At 43.2% G+C, this 24,993-nt stretch overlaps 1 protein-coding gene across 2 annotated transcripts in view; it reads left to right on the forward strand.

Moving 5' to 3' along the window:
* PLD1 (phospholipase D1) overlaps window positions 1-11,416 on the forward strand; it is a 370,836-nt gene extending 359,420 nt beyond the window's left edge. For both annotated transcript variants that reach the window (XM_086944395.1, XM_086944394.1), the window contains 3 exons: window positions 1,643-1,796; window positions 5,414-5,531; window positions 8,489-11,416. In XM_086944395.1, the coding sequence (XP_086800521.1) occupies window positions 1,643-1,796; window positions 5,414-5,531; window positions 8,489-8,713 (497 nt within the window). In that variant the 3' untranslated portion in view covers window positions 8,714-11,416. The remainder of the gene's footprint in view (window positions 1-1,642; window positions 1,797-5,413; window positions 5,532-8,488) is intronic.
* The last annotated feature ends 13,577 nt before the right edge of the window (window positions 11,417-24,993 follow it).

Genomic DNA, 24,993 nt, shown 5'->3' on the forward strand with positions numbered 1-24,993 from the left:
CCCGTTGTTGTTAAGGCCATTTCCCATTTGAGAGCCTTGTGTAATAAAAAAAAGTAATACATTTGGTGTTCTTACATAGAGGAGCTATGGATCAGATATCCTTATGCATCGGTCTGGTCAGCGGTCATTCAAATTTTGCTTCTACCCACCACAGCCTATAGCATGAGGCAATGGGTTAGTCCACCTAAGCCATTGGCTCTCTTCAATGTCAGTGAGAGCTTTTTACCTGATCTAAGGTACTCATGCACCTTACACAGAATTGCACTTCTGTTCAAGAGTTACTTGGCATCATATTTAGCTTGCTTATGTTTTTTTCTGTTATTTATTTTTTAGTTATTCAAGTGTGTTTAAACAACGTCTTCAGGTTACAGTAATTCAAAGCCACTACTACCAACTTGTTGCACCTATGAGAGCAAGGTTTTTCTAATATCTCTTCTAAGTGCGCCTGTCAACTAGGAAGCACCCATACTGTTTGGTTAAATTTACAGGCAATAGTCAACTTTTTTTTAAATGTAAAATGTTATTTCAAGCAGAGAGCCATCGCATTCAGTTAGCATGTTTTGTTCTGTTTATTTTCTACTGTATGCATGCAATAATATATTTTTGTTAATTTAACCATCGCAACATGTTGCTAAGGCTATACCTATTGGCTTTGCCAATGCTTGTTAACTATGCCTTCTAGGAGACCCAGTATAATTTTGATAGAGTGATCAAGGTTTGTCAGTAGAGTTATCCCAAAAGTGTGTAATGGATCACATATCTGCCGGGCTCTATATGGTGCACCCTATTTAAACTGCCATAATAACGCATCCTGCATCCTATTCCCAGGTCTGGGTCTTATAATTATAGTTGCTGTAAATAGAGTGGTAACGCTACCTGGTTGTAATGTATCCCATCTTTATGTAACCACTCCATGTTACAGGCCAATTTAAGATGAGGCCCCTTCAAGATTTCTTCTTGGTCCTCTCTTAATCCGGAGTTTAAGCTAGGGTTTCGAGCTCCTTTTCTAACACACAGGAACGTTTTGTTGTTAATTGCATGTTTCACAAAACTCAAAAACGTATTTGCTCAAATCTCTCTAACTGAGCTTAATTGTGCTTTCTCTGTTTTTTAAAAAAAATGTACAATTCCCTGTCGAGACCATCCAAATTATTAATACACTGAAACTGAATTTAGTTTAACCTGTAAAGTCTATCAGCACTTTATTGCTGCCACTTTGACACCTCTAGAGATATTAAAAATGGTTGTTTTGGGTCAAAACGAGCATTTGTGTTAAAAGCAATATTAACTCGTTCTCTGTGGATTACTTGATTCATATTCTCTGAAGCACCTCCCATGATTGTACGTTTATTGCTTTCCAGGAATGTACTAGTCTGCACAGTGCCTCTGTAAGTGCTGAACAAGAAGACAAAACCATAAACTAGATTGTAGCAATGCATAAAGGTTAAACAATAAGTCGACCACTAGGAGTAGGCGTGCATTCTGAGCACCTTAGCTGTGTGCCTTCTAGGAAAAACATTTAACTGACCTCCTGTCTTTGGTTAAGAATCACTGTTCTTAAGTATTGAATGACAATGGGGCCCGTTTCTATATCTCGTGGGTAAATACGCATATTTTTTTTTATTTTTTATTTTTAATTAAGGCTCCGCTAACATCAATGATCGAAGCATGATGGGAAAACGTGACAGTGAAATGGCCGTCATTGTGCAAGACACAGAAACAGTCCTGTCGGTGATGGATGGCGAAGAATATTTTGCAGGAAGATTTGCCCAGTCCCTTCGAAAGCAATGCTTCAGGTAATGCTTAAAAAATGATGCATGTATACATGTTATGTTATCTAGTATTTCTAGCATGCTTTTTTATTGTGGTCCTTATGTTTTGTTGAGCACGGTTGCAAGCTGTACAAAGGCTGCATAAGTGGGTTCAGAGGGTCGTAGGTGAAAAAAGAGCATGCATTGTGATCATGTCTAGGGCCCCTGAAATTATGCAGTTGTGCAGCCGCTGCGTTTTTCGCATTATTATAGATTTGCTGCATGTGGTGCCACATATTCCATCATTTGCTGTATAATCTATGGATTTTAGCAAAAAGAAAATAGTTTAAGGTTCAAATGGTTCAAAAGTTAATTAAAACGCAGCGCCGCCTGTTGTCGCGGAGTGGAAGGCCCTTCGCAAAGGTTGACTGGTCACCTTTCGGTTGCTTATTGCGAAAATTCGGTATTAAATTGGTACTGAGGGGCAACAATTTCCCAGACAGTGTTAACGAGTGTAAAAATGACAAATTAATGAAGTAATACTACCACAAAATGTGGCGCATACTTTGCCATTTCCTGCCACATAATTTACTCAGCCCTTCCACATGAATTGGCCCTCCCCTGCACATCATTTCAGTGGCTGATCATGTCAATCTATGGTAGTGGGGCAGGTGTTGAGTCCTCATAAAGTTCATGGTCCTACAAGAGGTGTCACACATGATTAGGGAGGTGTGTGTGTGGCTGTTTAAGATGTTGATAGGCCAGGAAAAGGTGATGTGGTGGACTTGTTGGTGCAGTTTAGCATACCAGTGATGGAAAGAGCTGTAGGTGAAGCAGTAGCTTTCCACACATAGCCGGTCTATGCATCCTCTGGTTCATTGGGCAAGACCACTTTGTAGGCCGCAGCCCATCTCTCTTCTTGCTCTTCGAGATGGCTGTAGGTAGCTCAGAGAGCCTTCACCGCTATAGACTGCTTCCATGTGCATTATTGGGTGGTCAGTGTGGTACAACTTTACTAGTGAAGCAGCTAAAGCAAACAGTCAAGCTTTATGGTGTCATCAGAGGTTGGCTTGACCTTAGTTTGTCCGGATGCAAATCAGTGAGAATCCCCACCATTAATCCATTTGGATTGAGAGTGTGAAGTCTCCTTGGTGATGTTTTATGGTGAGAAAAAACCACTGACCAGACCTGGGGGATTGAAAAAAGGCTACTGCTTGAAGAACAGCATGATACCTATGACTGATTTCTGTGCAAGGTAGTATAGCCAGAAAATTAAAATACCCCTCACATGAAACAATTCTTCAGTTGCATTAAAAGCGAGGAGATCTGAGCTTCCTTAGAAGAGTGCCTTTCACCCATCCATTCACTATCCCAACCATAAACCTTTCCATTTATTCATCCAAACCTCTGTACTTCCCATCCACTTTCCATTCATCCTGCCAACCCGAAAGAAGTGAAATTTCATGTTAGTGCTCCACACTCTGGGACAACCAGTGTCAAATGGTGGACTGTAAAATATGCAGGGCCCGTCCTTCCACTTTTTTCCAATTGTTTCTTTTTCCATCCATTCATTCACCGGTCCACCTACCGAGCCTTTCACTTTTACATCTACCAACCCTCAATCAGTCTTTCATCTGTCAGTCCTTACATCCTACCATCTATCGATTCATCCTTTCACCTTTCATCCTACTTTCCCATTTTTTCAAAAGTTTCTTCCACTCATTCCTTTCTTTTACCCTCCTTTCTCCTCCCAATCTTTCTTTCACCTTTCTACCCATTTTTTCTCTCATCCATACTTATTCTGTCTTAAACCCTCTCTCTACCTTTCTCCTTATTTTCATTATTTCTCTGTCTGTTTCCCTCCCTGAGCATATACCAGTTCAGGCCTACAACCCTATTTTCATTGCCTTTCTGGCAATGTTTCTATTAATAGCTTCTCCTTCTCTGAAAATCTGCTGACAGAGAGTCCCATAAACAACTAGTAAGGTTTATGCAGGACACAGTTCAGCAGACCATCAGGCCCCCTGGCAGCCCCCGCTTAAGCTGATGGAGTGGGGGATTCGCTACGCCACTGTTGTTGTGTATTGCAGAGTGCCTTCAATTCAATTCTTCAACCAACCAGCATTGCAGAGTTAATGAAGTCAAGGCATGATGTTGTCCTAAGAGTTGAGACATAGTAGAAGTTGGCCTTTTCGCTTCTGGACTCCTTGAAGTTTGCGGCAGAGATATTCTGTGGCACTCAACTAGCCTCCATATGCCCGCCCATGTATGAGGGATCATTGTTGGTATGTATTGGTGAACAATGCCCAAGAAGTTCAAAATCTGTCGTGCAGGCCTGATGACCAGGTGTGCTGCTGTATCTGCTAATAAATTTTGTCAGAGCTGTTGTGCATGATGGATACATGTAATGTAAATGTAGTTCATTTATATAGCGCTGTATCACCGACCGGTTTCTAAGCGCTTGCTTAGGGAACCCGTCCTGGTATTCCCCTGTTAGATAACCCATTACTGGGCATCCCCAAGGTGAAAGCCAGGCATCCCGCTGCGAGGGGACGTTGTGGAGATTAAGCAAGCTATTGCCCAGAGTTGCAGAGTGGGACTCCATGATTGGAATAGGCACCGAGGCGAGAATTGTCAGGTCCGGGGAAATTTGAGCCCAAGACCCGCCGAGACGGTGAATTGAACCCTGGTCCGGGCCAGACCTCTGCATCAGGGTCTGCCGCTCCAACCACTTGAGCCACACTTCTCCACAAGTGTAACGGCTTATGTACGGGGAAAGTCCAGTTGACCAGTTGCAAACATTTTCTACGGTATTGCTACTGTCTCTATATGGATTTTAGTCACCTACTAAAGAGAAATGTTCACCTGACTCCAGTTACATTTTGTAACCAGGGTGAATTATTGGTTGCATTTGCCACATTTATTGGACCAATATAAACCTCCTGTGTGTTGGTTTTTTTCTCAGTGTCTACATACCCCCTCTACAGAATCCTACATACCGCCACTACCGGAACCTTTAACATTTTGTAACTTGATCATCAGAATTTGAACTAGGAATGAGATCCAACTTGAAATAACAAATTTAAATTGTAATCATCACATAGGTTTCAGAACTTCTACTTCAGTAAACAGAACACCTTTATATTGAAGGGGAAAGTTAAATCGGAACATAGCAGGTGCAAACATGGGAACACATGTGATGCATTTATCTCAAGCACGGCAGGTTTTCAAATACTTTGAACTGCAAAACTGTCTTTTAAAAGTTACATATTTTTGTTAAATTTCCCAAACTAAACTTTTTTTCTGTATATAGATAGAGGACACACTAACAGTTAGGACAGTAGGAGTTGTTCCTTTTTTAACAGGACAAAACACAATGCCAATATAGAGTTGCAGCGATTATGGCTAGATAATTTCTAAAGCTTGGTAAACAAGGTGAACCAGAGTTAGCTTGGCTAATGCAGGTTTGTAAGTCATATTTATTTTTGTGGTTATACTCTTTGCATAGTATAGATGCAAAACTAAAATGAAAGATGATTTCTGAAGGCAATGCTGCCACCTTCTTCCTGATCTTCACCCGCCCACCCTCACTGCATGCATGATTACTTGTTGTTGCATTGATGTCTTTCCTGCTTGATTGTTTTATGTTCATTTCCTTTTAGGGTAGTTCTCGGTTGTACTGGTGACCAGACTGTTGACCTTCAGGATCCTGTCAGTGATAAGTTTTTTAAGGAAGTGTGGGTGGCAACCTCAGCCCGCAATGCCACTATTTTTGACAAGGTAAGAGGAACAGCCTGTTTTTTTGGGTGTAATAACCTTCAGAAAAACCTTTCATATTGTGAAAAACAATCCCTATATTTTGGTGTGACTGGTAGTGTGACCTGCTGTCCTTGCAGTTCTCCATCCCTCCATTGTTTTTCATCCAGGAACATGGGTAATAGTCTCTCAAGCACTGCTGTGTCACAGTGTAAAAAGGACATCTCGCCTTGTGCACAATGCAACAGAGAATAAATGTTTGCTCTCACTGATGGATGCAGGTCTCACATGTAGATTGAAAGTCTTCATCCATTGAGTGATTATTTTTTGTTAATGGTTACTTTATGCCCTTTTGGTTGGAAACCATTCAGCACGGGAGTGGCTGCAGAGCTTTGATGCATTGCCTTTTGACTTGCATTTGGGTCTGTGAACACGCTTTTCTGGATACAAATGGTACTGCACTTGTGTGGCTGGGCCTAGCACCCACAACTGGAACAGTGTGAATCAGGGGCACTCAAAGAATCTTAGGTTTTTGTAGATACTTGCAGATTCCGGATTTTCCCCTCATAAAAATGTGAGGAAAATGTTTGATTTTAAACAAAGTCTGAGGTTTGTAAGACAATGTGGTAAGAAACCTTAGTTGGGATCCACACAGGTGACAATATCATGGACTCCCCTGGTGTCTATTTTACAAAAAGATCTGGGTATGGTAGGTTTCCCTGACTGCCGGCTTAACCTGGGACCTAATTCCACGGTTACCAATAGCCCCAAAGTAAGTCCATTTTGATGGGGGGGATTTGATGTATGTCTCCACATTGCTCTTTGGAACCTTTCTTGTCGTGGGCACTACACAAGTGGGGTAAAAAATGTTATTAGAAGTGTGGGAATGTTGGTTGGAAGATATGTTGAGGACCTGTAGAGATTCCAGAAGTTTCCCACATAAATGGGAGAGAAACGCATGATTTAACCAATGTTTGCAGTTTACTGGGCATTCCGTGTAAGAGAACATAGAAGGATCCACTCAAGTGACACCACAATGAACTTCCTTGGGTGTCTAGTGTTTAGAAATATCTGGGTTAAGTAAGGCTTCTTGCATTTTTAACATTGCGGCGGGCAGTGCTGAAAGCACCACCTGCTGCAAATGTTAAAAATGCAGGCATGCATTTGCATACACAAAGCGGCAGGCACCACGCGGTGGCTGCCACTTTGTGTATGCAAATGCAGGGGGGTACATGCACCCCCCTCTCGCCTTCACCATGGGGGCCCGCAGGGGGCCCCCAAAGTAAAGACCACATGAACCCTTTTCCTCCCCGGCCGCAAGGCGACCGTGGTGGAAAAGCGCCAGACGGTGTTTCCGTCCGCCGCGGTGCCCCCGCCATTGTAATATGGCAGGGGGGGAAATAGGTGGCGGCCGTGGTAGGATGTCGGGCGGTTTGCCACCGCCTGCATGGCGGTGGCGATCCGCCCAACATCCTAATGGGCCCCATAGTTTGTAACTTAATTTAAATAAGTGGGCTTTCCTAAGGATGCACTCTGGAGGTTTTGATGGAAGTAGGATCGAAGTGTAGTTAATACCTATTACACCTTAACCTAATGATGTGTAAGAAACATTTGTAAAGGTTTATTTTTTTTACCCTTTCCGTCACTTCTAAAAGATCAAGCATTATATTGCTGATAGTAGGAAACCTGCACTATTAACCTCTGTTTTCTCATTGGTTGTGTATGAAGTTGGCACATGTTGAAATTAACACTATAAAGAGCAATAAAAATGTATAATAAATCATGGATCTTCTACCATGATAAGCATGCTTAGTCCGAAATAGATATCAGTCGATATTTTTTGAAGTCCACTGTCTTTTGCCAGCCAACTTTATAATGGGAGTGTGGAGAACCGGGCCTCATGGGCCTGGCGACGCAGGGCACGCCTTGTCGAACAGAGACACGAGACACTCCGTTGAGCGTGGAAACCAGGTTTATTGGCTGCAGCCAAGCACAGTTATCCCAGAAGTTACACACAAGGTGGGTTCTGAGGAGACTGCCCTTCAAACCGTGGCGCACAATCTTTTATCGGAAACACATTTACGAAATTCACTCCTTACACATATAAAACGGACCAATGAGAAAAGTTGAAAAACAAGCTATCAAGTGTCTCAAATACGCCCCTTTCTCAGACCCCGTGTGTTACCCCTCCCAACAAATTAATCAGTGATGGTTGCAACAATCCAATTTGCAGGTGGCAGGACGTATTTGTGTGCCTCAAGGGATAGCTGTGTAACAAGAGAATACAAGGAGAGAATAGCGAAGGCCAGTCGGATAAGATAATGTAAAGAAAGAATAGGAGAAGGCAAATAGTCAGTCGAGACAAGGATCAGTCAACCCAGACATGGATAAACGAACTCGGCCAGACCCTGACATCAGTTTCATAAACAAGGGCAATGGAGTTACTCTTTAACTGAAAGGACACGAGCAGCTGGGAAAAGCAAAAACACTACGTTCGCCGTGCGGCCTAGGTGAGGGCAACACAAAATGGTGACGAGACACAAAATGGCGGCTAGATACGGAACAAAGTCAGAAATCAAAGAACCTCAAGTGATTCACAAGAATCTTTACGCCCCTCCATTTCAAATAATGTGGTCAAACAACCCTTCTCCAAGCACAACTGGCACAGAATAAGTGTTTGTGGGACCCAAACATAGATACTACCTTTGCAAATCTTCTATTTAATACAGATATTCTATTTCAGTAAGTATTGCCTTTGGAGAGATGAGGGTTACAGTGTTGGTCTACTAGTGGTTATAACTTTGTAGGTATACCAAAAATGTTTCTTCTGCGTCTTGCACCTCATTTGTACATGCAACTATGCTGTAAACATGATAGGATAAATGCTTTTAAATCATACTTCCCTTGATAGTTTGCAGTCAAATGTTTGGTGGAACGTTTCTCTACTACTTGTTAAACTGAAATATGCCTTTCTCTTTCAGGTTTTCAGGTGCCTTCCTAGTGATGAGGTTCATAACATGGATCATCTACGTGACTTCATAGCCAAGCCAGGGCTGGCAACAGAGGATCCAGTTAAAGCTGTCGAAGAACTACAGAGGATTCGAGGTTTCCTAGTGCAATTCCCTTTTTACTTCCTGGTTAATGAAAACTTAATGCCTTCTGTTGGCACAAAGGAATCAATGGTTCCAGTGTTTGTTTGGACATGAGTAATCCGCAGCAGCTCAGATTTCATAGACTACTTACTGAAAAAAGCAGAATGGTCTGTTTACATATCAATTTCAAAATCTTCAAATGTTGAGCCTTTTATCTGCGAAAGAAACCTAAAGTACAAAGCTCTTTTGTACATCAGTGGGGAACAATGCATCATGAAGTAAGGTTTTGACACCGCAGGTTCTTTAAAAACTAAAAATCAATTACTTTTAATTACATGTGTCTTTTGAATATTTTTGTTCTTTATTGAATACCCAGTCATGAGAAAATGATATCCATTTAAATTTTGCACTCAGTTGTGAACCACGTTTTACGTGTTGCCACTAGACCTATTTGTTCATTTAGTCAATTAATACCATGTTAATCCACTTGCTTTTCTTGCACATGAAGACTTGAAACAACAGCCATTCATTCTTTTGCACATCACAGAAGGAATTTCAATATTATTAATATTAACAATATGCTTACATTTTTCTCTGTTTTTTATAATTAGGTGTTATATTTTATTGCCAGTGCCACAGAAATAGAAGCACTCTATGATTTATTCATATTTTGTCTGCAACTTGAAGCCTAAATCATGTTTTTCAGTCTTAAATTACAAAACAATCAAATTCAAGTACCAAAATGCACTGGACATCAAAGACAATGAGTGATCCATTAGCATAAACAGGTTAAAAGCAATAGGTGTCTCGACTATATGAAGAAATTATTGTCTCTAGATATATATGCTGTAAATAATTATTTATTAATTTAAAACATGTCTTTCCGAGAATGTTTCAAAACCACCATTTTATAGATGAAAAAAACAATTTTGAAATCACAGGTGTGCATAACCATAAAGGATTTTTTTGTGAATCTATTTTCTTCCTACAAGGTACATGATTTAAATAATGTTATGCTGTATAATTGTTTTTCATGTTTTCCAATACTGTGAGTTAAAACACTAACATTCCTTTATATAATTGAGGATTGTCCATTAATTTACATAATTGCTGCTATAATATATCACTATCATACCATCAATTAAGTGCACTTAGCAATAAAGAATATTTGAATTGCTGGTTCCATTTGGCACAGAAGGTGCACATCTTTCTAAACTTAACAACTTGATAGTATGTATGTGGCTGGTATGTCTTTAATATATTCTTAAGAAGTCTTCCAAACTATTTACATCTATCACAGAATTACTTGGTACATCTAACCTCCTAGGACAACATTGTCCATTCATTTGCTTCTTCTTCATTTTTTATTTTCTTTTTCTTTTTATTCATGGTCTCTTGATAGTGATGACTTTTCTTGAGCTATAAAAAAGACAGTTAGGGCACAGAACATAATCTTGTACTAGAAAAGAATTAGACTATATAGGCAGTTGTCCCTCTTGTCATTTAATTCCCATCAGCCTCTATACAATCGTCAACCTAGCAGCAAATAAACATTTGACAATTGACTTTGTTCTGTCACAGTATCCTCTTTATTAAAAGCATATGCTTTCTGCATCCCCTGTTATCCAGACAATGTTTAGATTGCATTGTAATATTAGACACAAACAACATGGTGTGTGAACGTGCTTTTTAGCAATTCGGGGGAGAGAAGCAGTTTTAAAACTATCACATACTTTGTACTTTTTTACATGTTAATGTTTGCGTCATTTCTCAGACTTGAGGGGAAAGCAAATCACAAATTCTACCTCCTAAACAATTTTTTTTAAACAAAAATATCTGACTCAAACACATTTTATGGGTTATGAACTTGATGTGTTCTATTGCGATTTAGTGAAATCAAACCATTGTTAAAGACTATGATGTTTATACTTATTGCCAAAATATATGGGTACTTGAGCACAATTTATTTCTCTAGTCCTTTTAAACCAGGATTGAAAGTTCTATCTTTCCCAATTTACAGTAAAGTAGGTGTTATTAATTTTCTAAATATGCTGATATTACATATAATATAGTCTCTCTTTCTCGAAGACGCTACTGTCCAGTGATTTCATTGGATATAGGGCTGTTGTACAATATGTAACACATTTTAGTCTAATTCCGTTACATGATCTTCTAATGAATGTTGTAATGAAAGAGTTACATTAGGTAAAACTCTATTTACTGTTTAATATACATTACATAATTATTTTTATTAAGTGTAAATTAAGTGTACATATTTTATCATTTTTAATAAATGTTTTCTCTTATTACTTTACTTTTACACTGTAGTGATACATATTAGTCTACAACCATTTGAAATGTCAGGAAACTGTAATGTCATTGCCAATTTAATTTCCTTTGGTCTTTGCAGTAAAGGGGATTTCTTTTTCTTCACTTTCAAAATTACAGTATAAAAAGGCAATTTCCTTTGAATCTTTTTTAATTTTCTTAAGCTATCCTTTTAAACAAAAAGAATGTTAAGATAAGAAATCAACAAACAACATAACTACTATGATGAATTAAAGACCTCTCAAAAAGGAACTCAAATAACATCCGTATTGTTAGGTACTGATAATAAATTGAGTCATTTCCATGAAAATATGTGTTTAACTGAAATTCCAATACTGTGAATTACACCTTCTATGAAGGATCTGATCTAAATGCTTTCTGAGTTTTCTTTACCTACACCATTCTGTCTCAGAGACAACAACACTAGTTCTTGTTTAAATGAAAAGAGTATAATGCATTTGTTTATGTATTAAATATAATTTTGCTGAATAATTGGCGTGCTTTCTTTGTTTTGTAGGAGACCAATTATACAATATTTATATTTTCATGTGTGGATCATGCATGTTTCCCTTTATTGCTAGGAATGATGATTTGTTTATCTCTCACTGTGAATACTCATTCTGCTGCCTTCCTAGAGCCAGCTCATTTGCTGAATGTGTTTTTTCAAAGCAGACATATTTCATACTACATACTGTTATGTTTGCATCATGTGGGCCGTAACGCATAAGGATTCCAACCATTAGAGAACATTTAAGGGTTCTACTCTCTTGTACATAATATATATCATATTGTATATAATTTTCATATTTTTTTATATAACATATGAAAATTGTTGCCATTAATCTTGGTGGCCATAACACTTTGATACTATTGTGTTACGAAAGACAATGAATATGTTGAAACATGAGTCGGTGAGTGACTGAAGAAATGTTTGCTACCATGTGAATCTTATTCATAAACAATCGGTTTGTTAGAAAGAATGATGGGTTTTTTGAAACAGTACACATCTAAATTGCAGAAACATGAGCAAAGATGTTATGAAATATGAGCATTAATGGTTAAAATTTAAGATATGCTACAAAATTTGGAGAGACTTTTGGATCCGATTAGCTTTTAATGTATTATCACGCAACTTCAACTTTCCAGAGTGTAACTGAAATTTACTGAAATTGGATTGGTGAATTTTACATAATGCTTGTAGTTTACTATCCAGTATGGAAGGCAATCATTTTCTTAAGTATGAGACTCAAATTGATGAATTAGCAACCCATAAGTTGGTTGAATATAATGCATAATCTTAAAATTAAAAATACTAACTTACTACGCTTGCTGTGGAGAACATATGTACATGTAAATGTAAATGTGTTTCGATTTATATAGCGCAACACTTTAACCCAGGGGTCTCAAGGCGCTTGCTTAGGGAACCCGTCCTGGTATTCCCCTGTGAGATACCCCGGCCGGGTATCCACAAGGTGAAAGCCAGGCATCCCGCCGCGAGGGAGCGAGTCGCAGAGTGTGAGCCCGTGAGTCGAGTAGGCACCGGAGCGAGAATTGTCGACTCCGTGGAATTTTGAGCCCGAGACCCGCCGAGGCGGGGAATCGAACCCTGGTCCATGGCCGATCTCAGCTTCCGGGTCTGCCGCCTCTAACCACTGAGCCACGTTTCTCCATGTTGGCTCAGTATAATCAAACTTGAATTTACATACTAGTATGTGTTAGAGTTACCTTTTCTAAAATATGAGCTGAATAATTTGTAAACTATCACCATTGAAGATACCCTTTCGTCAGTGTGGTGCCATATTATCTTGCCTATTATCCATGTAATTGGTTTATGCCTTGTTCCACTTAACAAGTGCAATGCATTCCAGTTCCTATTGATGTCACAGTGATTGTTTTATTTAGGGAAACTATGAACAGATAGTTGTACTTGGGCTAGTGGTGTGAGAGTCAAGCATTGATATAAGCCGATGGTAGGTGCCAGCAGGACTTACCTGGTGCTGGTGTGACTGTGGAAAAAATGATATTTTGATGTCTAAACCCCCAAAAAACTACTCTTTAGAAATATGGTAAATAAGCAATGTTTAAAAGAGGCATGACTTCCAACTGTTCACATGCTACCATATATATATTTATATATATTCACTGAAAAAATCATAGGTTTCAGGCACGTTATAGTTAGGAATTAGCTTTCGAAAAACCTTAGAAATTCACTACAAAAACCATAGGTTTCAGGGACGTTATAGTTAGTTGAACATTTGACTCATATAAAACCACAGAAATTCGCCTGTTAGTTAGTTGAGCTAACTATAACTTGCGCGCCCTCAATGCACTGATGATAAAGTCCAATATTACATCATTCATGACATGGTCAGTGACATCCCTCATGACATCATCCAGTGAATGTGTAGTTCTGTAAAGATTAAATATGTTTTATATATATATGCCAAGGTGTATTGAAGAATGAATGCATTTACAAGCGCCAAAAGGAATTATTTTGTATGTGCGTGACTGACTGTATAAGTGAGTGATTGAACGTGTCTTACTGAATGCATGGTTTAGTGACTAAACTGTGTAAAAGTCTGTATTAGTCTCTCCGTTGGTGTGTAAGCAACTGCATGGTTTGCTGAATAGCTACATGAGTGTCTATATAGGTTATTGATTTGTTGTCTGATTATCTGTATGAGTCCCTGAGTGCCTGTGTGAATGGGTGTGTGGGGGGTGTATGAGTCTGTGCATAGATGTCTGCGTGGGTGATTCAGTGGTTGTATGGATTAAAAAGTGCACCTGGGAAGGGCTGTGTGGGTGACTTAGTGTATTTGTGAGTGAATGAATGTCTCAGTGGTATATCTGTGACTAACTACATATGTTTTAAGGCACCATATGTGAGTGTTAGAGTATAAAATGAGTATACTTGAGACTAAGTTATTTTAAGAGTGTGGATAAATAAGTATCTGCTTCTATCAGTGATTGTATAAGACAGTAAATATGTTTTAGTATCTGTATAAAGAAGTGATGTTGTATGTCTAAAAATAACTAAGTTGGTGTGTATAACTGTATACAAGAGTAAATGGGTATGTTCGTTCGTTCGTTACAACTTTATTTCGGCTATCATAGCCATAAAAGCAAGAGAAAAGAAATAAAACGTTTTACAGCAAATATCCACAGTACATTTTAACGCGCAGTTATCCACATAAACAGGCTGCGATGAGGTGGAGGGTAACAGGTGTACAATTTATCCCTATTTACAATTACCGCCATAAAACCGACAATCTCATTGCATAATTAAGATTAAAAAAAATTATTTAGTTTAAAAGCCAGATTAAAAACATTTAAATACATTGCTTAAAAAAAGGAGACAAAAATATACAATATACAGAATGTGCAAAATCGCAGACACTGGAATCCGGTTAGTTACACTATAGCTTAAGGCCAAGCTTCTTTCTAATCAGATAAACATTAAATAGAAACCTACTTGTGCAAAACACTTTCAATTGTGAGGTGTTACACTTAAATGGGTATGTTATTGATTCTTCGCTTTACTGACTAGGTGTGTGAGTAACTATGGATGAGTGGCAGAGTGTGACTGCATGTATAGATGTATGAGTGCATATTATAGTCCTGTATTGATGAGGAACTACAACTCTAAGTGACTGGATGTGTGTGTAGACCTAGGAAATAGTGAGTGGTATGTGGTATATGGCATTCTTGTGTGTACGGTTTCAAAAATAGTAGTCTGCATTTTAGAATGGGTGTATCAAAGTTCATATTAGAGCATTAATATGTGAATCAAATTATCACATGGATGATGTCATGAGTGATGTCAACAGTGATGTCACTGACCATGTCATGAGGCCCCTTAAGGCTTTGCTGGGTGCACCACAAATCATTCTCCTCCATCTTGTGAGTTCCAGCCTACCTGTGCCCCAGATTGTAGTGAGCAGAGTCCAGGAAGTGGTAAGGAGACAGACTAGTGCTGTCTCTTCCCCAAAACAAAAGTTGTTAAAAAATGATTTTCCCTTTCTGTGATTGCTGTGTTTGCGTGTGGTTGTTACAGTTTTTAAAATTGTAGTTTTAACCTGCCTGTGATTGCACATTTCATCACCTGTTTTGTGTTTTAAACTTGTGGTTTTCCCTGGCAATGATTGCTTCCATTTAACGTATTGAATTGTGGTATTTGCAGTCCAACCTTTGTAGTTTATCCCTCTCATTCCTGTTGACAATTCAGTTTTCCCTCCAAATTTCTCCTTTGCTCGGTGCGAAGACTTGTATGCTAAAACAGTGCACCCCAGCTATCATTTTGTGTTCACAATCCAGTGAAACCAGCCCCCTGCCCCCCCCTCCCCTCAGCAACAGGGATATTCTACATCAGAGGGTGCTTCTGTGAGCTGTTTAATCTGTGTTTACTAGGGACTGTGCACTTCATTTTATGGCCAGGAGAGGGAGTAAAGTTTAATTCAAACAGTATTGTTAGATTTCAAGTTAGTGAGGCCTTTACCTGCAGAAGTCCATAGTGTGGATTGAGCCTTTCTGTCTCCTAGGAAATTCTGAACAGGAGAAGCAGCTTCAAACTCCCTGGCCAGCAAACCTTGTCTGAGGTGGCTGGGACCTTATATGGTCTGCTGGTGGTTGGTACCTGTGTACACTGATTGGTGGTTGTATCTGGTGTTTCTATTGGACTAAGGTTAGTGTCCTCATTGGTTGGGTATTTCAGGATTCTGATTGGTTTCTGTGACTGTGATTTAATCAATGTAGGGGTTGGACCAGGGCTAGGGTTGGTATTTCTATTGTAAGTAGGGACTAGGGCTTCCTATGTTATTGGTTTTTCAGAGTAGGGTGGGACTAGGGCTAGGGTTGGACCTTTAATTGGAAGTAGCGATTAGGGCTTCTTGTGTGATTGGTTGCTGGACTAGTTGTGGGACTAAGAGTAGGGTTAGCCTTTCTATTGGAAGTAGGGACTAGGGCTTGGGTTGGGACTACTGGTAGGGCTAGGGCCACTATTGGACGTAGAGATCAAGGTTTTTGAATGATTGGGTGCTTGGACTAGGGCTAGGATTGGCTGTAAGGTCCTGGTCTCCTATTGGTTCTAGATTTTAGGGCTAGTGTTGTGATTGGATAGTGTTAGGGCTAGTGTGCCCATTAGCTGAAGGGGTCACCTGATTACTAGGGCAATAAAAGGCCAGGGTTAGGGTGTTCAGCCCGGGCGTCTCAGCTAAAGGCGGAAGGCAGTTGCATGTTTGAGCCCATCTGTCTACCCCATCTGTCTCCCCATCTCCTCCTGTTATCACCTTATTATCCCCCTTTTATCTCCCAATTGGCTCCATTATACCTCCATTATATCTCTGATTTCTCTCCATTCAATTTCCATTATATCTCCATTATATCTCTACTTTATCTTGTTTTATCTCCGTTTTACATCCATTATATCTCCGCTTTATCTTCTCTTTATCTCCACTTTATCTCCATTAAATTTCCATTATATTTCCATTATATCTCCAATATATCTATATTATACTCCATTATCTCCCATCCACCCCCACCAGAGGAAGCCAAGGGATCAGACTCCCACCCTTCCCCTCAGACCCCATGAAAATCACCTGTGGAGTCCCACAGGGTTCAACCCTGACCCCCACCCTCTTTAACATCTATGTGGCCCCCCTCGCAGCCATCATCCCACAACACAGCTTCAACATTGTATCCTATGCCGACTAAACCCAGCTCATCCTCTTCCTCACCACTGCCAAACACAACTTCCAGAAAGGAATGCAAGACATCGCAGTCTGGATGACCCAACAGCTGCCTGAAGCTCAACGCAGAGAAGACAGAAGTCCTCGTCCTCTGTACCACCCCTACTTCATGGGACAGCACCTGATGTCCGACTGCTCTCAGAAGCCCACCTACCCCCTCAGACCACGCCAAGAACCTCCGCATCGTACTTGACTCATCACTCACCATGAACCGGCCGACTGGTCAAAGCCATCACCTCCAGCTGATTCAACACCCTTGCATCCTCCGCAAGACCTTCAAGTGGATACCCCCTGAGTCAAGGAAGACAGCCACCCAGGCACTCATCACCAACAGACTGGACTATGGAAACGCACTCTACGCCGGCATCAACAAGTCCCTACTCCGCAGACAATAGAAAACACCGTTGCCAGACTCTTCCTCGGCATCCCCCGACACGAACACATCAGTCAACACCCACGAAGTCTCCACTGGCTCGCTGTGGAGAAAAGAGTAACTTTCAAAATCCTCACTCCTACAAATGCCCACACAATGGACCCAAATACCTCACCAGAATCAGCTTCCACGTACACAAAAGAAACCTTCGATCCTCCAACCATGCACTGGCTGAAACCACGCGCATCCGCAGAGCCAGAGCAGGCCGAAGATCCTTCCCTCACATTGCAGCCAAGACCTTTAATGAGCTACCGACAGACATCAGATGTGCCCCCTCCCTGAACACCTTCACTAAGATCATCAAGACCTGGGCCTTCAGCTAAACAGATCGGCAGAACCCCCCCCCCCCCAAGTGCCTTGAGGCCACCACGGGTGAGTAGCTCACTTAGATGGCCCTGATGGATTGACCCATCTCCATCTCCCCATCTCCATCTCTGTATCCCCATCTCCATCTGCCCATCTCCCCCAACTCCATCTCTACATCTCCCCATCTCTCTATCCCATCTACATCTCCACATCTCAATCCCATTTCCATCTCCCCATCTCCGTCTCCCACATCTGTCTCCCCATCCAATCTCTTCGTCTCCCCATCTGTCTCCCCATATCGACCCTCTATCCCATCTCCCACTCCACCCTCTCCCCATCTCTCTCCCTCTTCTCCCTCTCCCTCATTTCCACATCTCCTTCATTCCATGTCCTTCGCCCCATCTGTCTCCCCATCTGTCTTGCCCTTTTGTCTCCCCTGTCTCCACCCTCTCCCCATCTCCCTCTCCCTCATCTCTCCATTTACCTCATCACATGTCCTTCTCCCCATCTGTTTCCCATCTGTCTCCCCATATGTCTCCCCATCTGTCTCCCCATCTCACCCTATTATCTTCCTATCATCTCCCTTTTAGCTCGCTATTAGCTCCATTATATCTCCATTATACCTCTATTATACCTCCATTATATCTCCATTATATCTATATTTTATCTCCATCCCATCTCCATATCTCCATCCTATCTCATCCCATCTCTTCATCAACAAATCCCTACTCCGCCGATAATACAGAACACCGCAGCCAGGTGCTTCCTCGGCATCCCCCGACACAAACACATCAGTCAACACCTACGAAGTCTCCACTGGCTCCCCATGGAGAAAAGGGTCACTTTCAAAATCCTCACTCACGCCTACAAATGCCTACACAATGGACCCAAATACCTCAACAACAGAATTTAATTCAACGTACCCAAAAGAAACCTCCAATCTTCCAACCTCGCACTGGCTAAAACCACGCCACATCCATAGAGCCTGGGCAGGCGAGAGATCCTTCTCTCACATTGCAGCCACGACCTTTAACAAGCTACCGGCAGACATCAGATGTGCCCCCTCCCTGAAACCCTTCACTAAGATCCTTGAGGCCCCCACGCGTGAGTAGCTCGCTTACATTCCCCTGATTAATTGGTCCATATCACCATCTCCACCATTGCATGTCTCCCCAATCTCCGTCTCCTCATCTCCTTCTCCCCTATCTCTGTCTCCTCATCTCCATCTCCCCCAACTCCATCCTCTCCCCATCTCCCTCTCCACCCTCTCCCCATCTGTCTCTCCCTCATCTCCCTCATATCCCCATATCCTTCATCCCATGTCCTTCTCCCCCACCTGTCTCCCCACCTGTCTCCCCACCTGTCTCCCCACCTGTCTCCCCACCTGTCTCCCCCACCTGTCTCCCCCACCTGTCTCCCCCACCTGTCTCCCCCACCTGTCTCCCCCACCTGTCTCCCCCACCTGTCTCCCCACCTGTCTCCCCCACCTCTCTCCCCCACCTGTCTCCCCACCTGTCTCCCCCACCTCTCTCCCCCACCTGTCTCCCCCACCTGTCTCCCCCACCTGTCTCCCCCACGTGTCTCCCCCACCTGTCTCCCCCACTGTCTCCCCCACCTGTCTCCCCCATCTGTCTTTCCATCTGTCTCCCCCGTAATCTCCCTTTTATCTCCATTGTATCTCCATTGTATCTCCATTGTATCTCCATTGTATCTCCATTATGCCTCCATTATATCTCCATTATATCTCCTTTATCTCACCATTATCTCCCCATTTTATCTCCATCCCATCTCCATCTCTTAACCCCATCTCCATCTCCCTCAACTCCATCCTCTCCCCCATCTCCCTCTCCCGTCCTCTCCCCATTTCCCTCTCCCCATTTCCCTCTCCCATCCTCTCCCCATCTGTCTCTCCTTCATCTTCCTCTCCCTCATCCCCCATCTCCCTCATCCCATGTCCTTCTCCCCATCTGTCGCCCCATCTGTTCTCCCATCTGTCTCCCCATCTTTCTCTCCCATCTGTCTCCCCCATCTCCCCCCTCTCCCTCTCCACCCTCTACCCATCTATCTCTCCCTCATCTCCCTCTCCCTCATCTCCCCATCTCCTCCATCCTATGTCCTTCCCCCCCATCTGTCTCCCCCATCTGTCTCCCCCACCTGTCTCCCCCATCTGTCTCCCCCATCTGTCTCCCCCCATCTGTCTCCCCCATCTGTCTCCCCCATCGGTCTCCCCATCTGTCTCCCCCATCTGTCTCCCCCAATTTATCTCCATTATATCTCCATTATATCTCCATTGTATCTCCATTATAGCTCCATTATACCTTCATTATACCTCAAACCTCTCTCCATTATATCTCCATCCCATCTCCATCCTATCTCCATCTCTCCATCCCATCTCCCCATCTCCACCCCATCTCTCCATCCCATCTTCATCTCCACATCTCAATCCCATCTCCATCTCTTCAACCCAGCTCCATCTCCCGATCTCCATCCCATCTCCCCATCTCCATCCCATCTTCATCTCTCCATCCCATCTCCTCATCTCCATCCCAACTCCATCTCCCCATCTCCATCTCCCCATCTTTCTCCCCATATGTCTCTCCCATCTCCACACTGACGTGACGTAGGTCACACGCGAGAGACTGCGCGCCAATTGGTTTAACTTCACCAATGGCTTCCACACTGTTTGTTTGCCGATCTCGTAAGGAGCGGTTTCCCGATTTGGATGTAAGTTTGCAACTCGTAATGGTGTTCTGTTACTTGTTTAATGTTTGGTGACTATCGACTCTTTTCTTTCGTCATATAGCGCTTCGAGATCTTTGTTATTTCACGTTTTTCACACATTCGGTGTATTATTATTCCGAGTCACTGGGTGGAATTCGCTACGTTTTAATACTTTGAACACTACCACTTTTCCTCTCACGCACGTTGTACGCTGATGCATGATCACCATCAGTTTCTGTTTGTTGCTACATAACACAGAGAGTGTTGTAATATTTCTGGTAGCGAGTATTTATTTTGGTCCTGTATTATTCTTCCACAGACCCCTGACGAAGGGTCCCTACATTGACCCGAAATGCATTGGGTATTTTGAAGTACTTGGGAATTTGAGATCAAGAAATCTATTGATCATGATGGAAATGAAACTTTAATCATGGAAATAAAATGTGATTGAAAACGATTTTAACCTATACGTTTGTCTTGCAACTATATGAATGAACTGTTGAGAAACCCTCCAGGTTTCAAGTATACCGAGCGCACATCCTTGTGAGAAGTGATTCTTCCCACTCCACGTTCTTCCATATGTTTCCCCATCTGTCTCTCCCATCTGTCTCCCCATCTTCACCCTCTCCCCATCTCCCTCTCCACCATTTCCCCATCTGTCTCTCCCTCATCTCCCCATCTCCCTCATCCCATGTTCTTCTCCTCCATCTGTCTCACCATCTGTCTTCCCCATCTGTCTTCATATCTGCCTCCCCATCGGTCTCCCCATCTGTCCCCCCATCTCTTCCTATTATCTCCCTTTTAGCTTCATTATATCTCCATTATATCTCCATTGTATCGCCATCCCATCTCCATCCTATCTCCATCTCATCTCCATCCCATCTCCATCTCATCTCCATCTCCCCAACTCAATCCTCTCCCCATCACCCTCTCCACCCTCTCCACATCTGTCTCTCCCTCATCTCCGTCTCCATCATCTCCCTATCTCCCTCATTCCATGTCCTTCTCCCCCTGTCTCCCCATCTGTCTCCCCATCTGTTTCCACCCTCTCCCCATCTCCCTCTCCAGCCTCTCCCCACCTGTCTATACCTCATCTCCCCATCTCCTCCCTCCCATGTCCTTCTCCACCATTTGTCCCCCATCTGTCTCCCCCATTAGCTCTCCAGTCTCTCCCTTTTAGCTCCACTGTATCTCCATTGTATCTCCATTGTATCTCCATTATACCGCCTTTATACCTCAAACATCTCTCCATTATCTCTCCATTATATCTCCATCCCATCTCCATCCTATCTCCATCCCATCTCTATCTCTCCATCCCATCTCCCCATCTCCATCTCCACATCTCAATCCCATATCCATCTCTTCATCCCATCTCCATCCCGTCTCCATCTCCCCATCTCCATCCCATCTCCTTTCCATCTCCCTCTCTTCATCCCATCTCCATATCCCCATCTCTCCATCCCATCTCCACATCTCAATCCCAATGCCATATCTCTATCTCTATCTCCCTATCTCCATCTACCCAATCTGTCTCCCCCATCTGTCTCCCCATATGTCTCCACACCTCCACCCTCTCCCCATCTGTCTGCCCCATCTCCACCCTCTCACCGTCTCCCCATCTACCTCTATTATCTCCTTATGACCTCTATTATACCTTCATTTTATCTCCGTTTTAGCTCAATTATACCAACATTTTATCTCCACTTTATCTCTGTTATATCTCCATTTTATCTCAACTTTATCTCCATTTTATCTCCATTATATCTCCTTTTTATCTTTATATTATCTCCATTATATCTCTGCTTTATCTCTACTTTATCTCCACTTTATCTCTGTTTTATTTCTGTTATCTCCCATCCATCCTCACTAGAAGACGCCAAAGGATCAGACTCCCACCCTTCCTCTCAGACTAAATGAAAATCACCTGCGAGTCCCACAGGGTTCACCCTTGAGCCTCACTCTCTTCAACATCTACGTGGCCCCCCTCGCAGCCATCATCTGACAACTCAGCCTCAACATTGTATCCTATGCCAACGACACCCAGCTCATCCTCTCCCTCACCAAAGACCCCACCACTGCCAAACTCAAATTCCAGATACAAATGCAAGATGTCGCAGTCTGGAGGATTCAACAGCTGCCTGAAGCTCAATGTCCTCGTCCTCCTTACCACCACCCCTTCTTCATTGGACAGCACCTGGTGGTCGACTGCCATCGGAAGCCCACCTACCCCATCAGACCATGCCAAGAACCTCAGCCTCCTACTTGCCTCATCACTCACCATGAACCGACAGGTCAACACCGTCTCCTCTAGCTCCTTTAACACCCTTGCATCATCCGCAATACCTTCAAGTGGATCCCCCTCTGAGTCAAGGAAGACAGCCACCCACGCACTCATCACCAACAGACTGGACTATGGAAATGCACTCTACACTGGCATAATCAAGTCCCTACTCCGCAGACAACACAGAACACCACCACCAGATTCTTCCTCGGCATCCCTCGACAGGAACACATCAGTCAACACCTACTTAGTCTCCACTGGCTCCCCATGGAGAAAAGAGTCACTTTCAAAATGCTCACTCACACCTACAAATGCCTACACAACAATGGACACAAATACCTCAACGACAGAATCAACTTCTACATACTCAAAAGAAACCTCCGATCTTCCAAACTCGCACTGGCTGAAACTATGCGCATCCACAGAGCCAGAGCAGGCAGTAGATCCTTCTGTCACATTGCAGCCAAGACCTGTAACAAGCTACCGACAGACATCTGATGTGCCCCCTCCCCAAACACCTTCACTAAGATCCTCAAGATCTGGGCCTTCCGCTAAACAGATCTGCGGACCCCCCAGCGTCGTGAGTAGCTCACTTATATTTCCCTGATTGATTGATCCATCTCTCCATCTTCATCTCCCTCATCTCCATCTCCACCATCTCCCAAGTTTCCCTATCTCTGTCTCCCCCATCTCCGTCTCCCCATCTCTGTCTCCTCCGTCTCCCCATCTCCATCTACCCCAACTCCATCTCTCTATCTCTCCATCCCATCTCAATCTCCATCTCCACATCTCAATCCCATTTCCACATCTCAATCCCATTTCCATCTCCCCATCTCCATCTCTCCATCTGTCTCCCTCATCCCATCTCTCCGTCTCCGCCATCTGTCTCCCCATCTGTCTCCCCCCCATCTCCCTCTCCACCCTGTCCCCCATCTCCCTCTCCACCCATCTCCCTCCACCCTGTCCCCCATCTCCCTCTTCACCCTGTACCCATCTGTCTCCCCCATCTGTCTCTCCCCATCTGTCTCTCCCCATCTGTCTCTCCCCATCTGTCGCTCCCATCTGTCTCTCCCTCTGTCTCCCCATCTGTCTCTCCCTCTGTCTCCCTCATCTGTCTCCCTCATCTGTCTCCCCCATCTGTCTCCCCCATCTGTCTCCCCCATCTGTCTCCCCCATCTCCACCCTCTCCCCATCTCCACCCTCTCCCCATCTCCCTCTATCTGTCTATCCCTCATCTCCCTCATCCCATGTCCTTCTCCCATCTCTCTCCCCCATCGGTCTCCCCCATCTGTCTCCCCATCTGTCTCCCCATCTCCCCCTATTATCTCCATTTTAGCTCCCTATTAGCTTCATTATATCTTCATTATACCTCCATTATATCTCCATTATATCTCAATTTTCTCTCCATCTCATCTCCATCTCTCCATCCCATCTTATCCAATCTCATCCCATCTCCATCCCATTTCCATCTCTCCATCCATCTCCATCTTTCCATCCCATCTCCATCCCCCCATCCCATCTTATCCCATCTCATCCCATCTCCATCCCATTTCCATCTCTCCATCCATCTCCATCTTTCCATCCCATCTCCATCCCCCATCCCATCTTATCCCATCTCATCCCATCTCATCCCATTTCCATCTCTCCATCCCATCTTATCCCATCTCTTCCCATCTCCATCCCATCATCCCATCTCCCCATCCCCTTCTCCATATCTCCATCCTATCTCCATCTCCCCATCTCCATCCCTCATCTCATCCCATCTCCATCCCATCATCCCATCTTTATCTCCCCATCCCATCTCCCCATTTCCATCCCCCATCTCCATCACTCCATCCCATCTCCCCATCTCAATCTCATCTCCATCTCTTCAACTCCATATTCATCTCCCCAGTTCCATCTCTTCAACTATCTCCATCCCATCTCCATCTCCCCATTTCCATCTCCCCAGTTCCATCCCATCTCCATCCCATCTTCATCTCTCCATCCCATCTCCCCATCACCATCCCATCTCCATCTCTCCAACCCATGTCTATCTCCCCACCTCCATCCCATCTCCATCTCCACATCTCAATCCCATTTTCATTTCCCCATCTCATCCCCCATCTGTCTCCCCATCCCATCTCTCCGTCTCCCCATCTCCCTCTCCACCCTCTCACCATCTGTCTCCCCATCTGTAATCAGTTCCCCCCGCCCTCTGTCTCCCCATTTGTCTCCCCAGCTCCCCCTATAATCTCCATTTTTAACTCCCTTTTAGCTTCATTAGACCTCCATTATAACTCCATTGTTAGATTTGGGGGTCTCTAGTTGGCACAGGTAGGTACTTGTGACAAATAGGGGCCCTCTCCTCTTGTCAGGACAAGGGGATTACACACCTAAAATAACCCCTGCTCACCCTCTAGGTTGCGTGGCGCGAGCAGTCAAGGCTTATTTCAGAGGCGTAAGTTATGCAGTTGTGACCACATAAAGTAACCCAGTGACAACACTACCAATGGACACCACACAGGTTTTATATAAAAAATAAGTAGACTTTATATAGAGTTACCACAAGACCATAAACTACAAAAATACACACTATGAT

This window comes from Lissotriton vulgaris, chromosome 11 (assembly GCF_964263255.1).
Source record: "Lissotriton vulgaris chromosome 11, aLisVul1.2, whole genome shotgun sequence".
NCBI lineage: Eukaryota > Metazoa > Chordata > Amphibia > Caudata > Salamandridae > Lissotriton > Lissotriton vulgaris.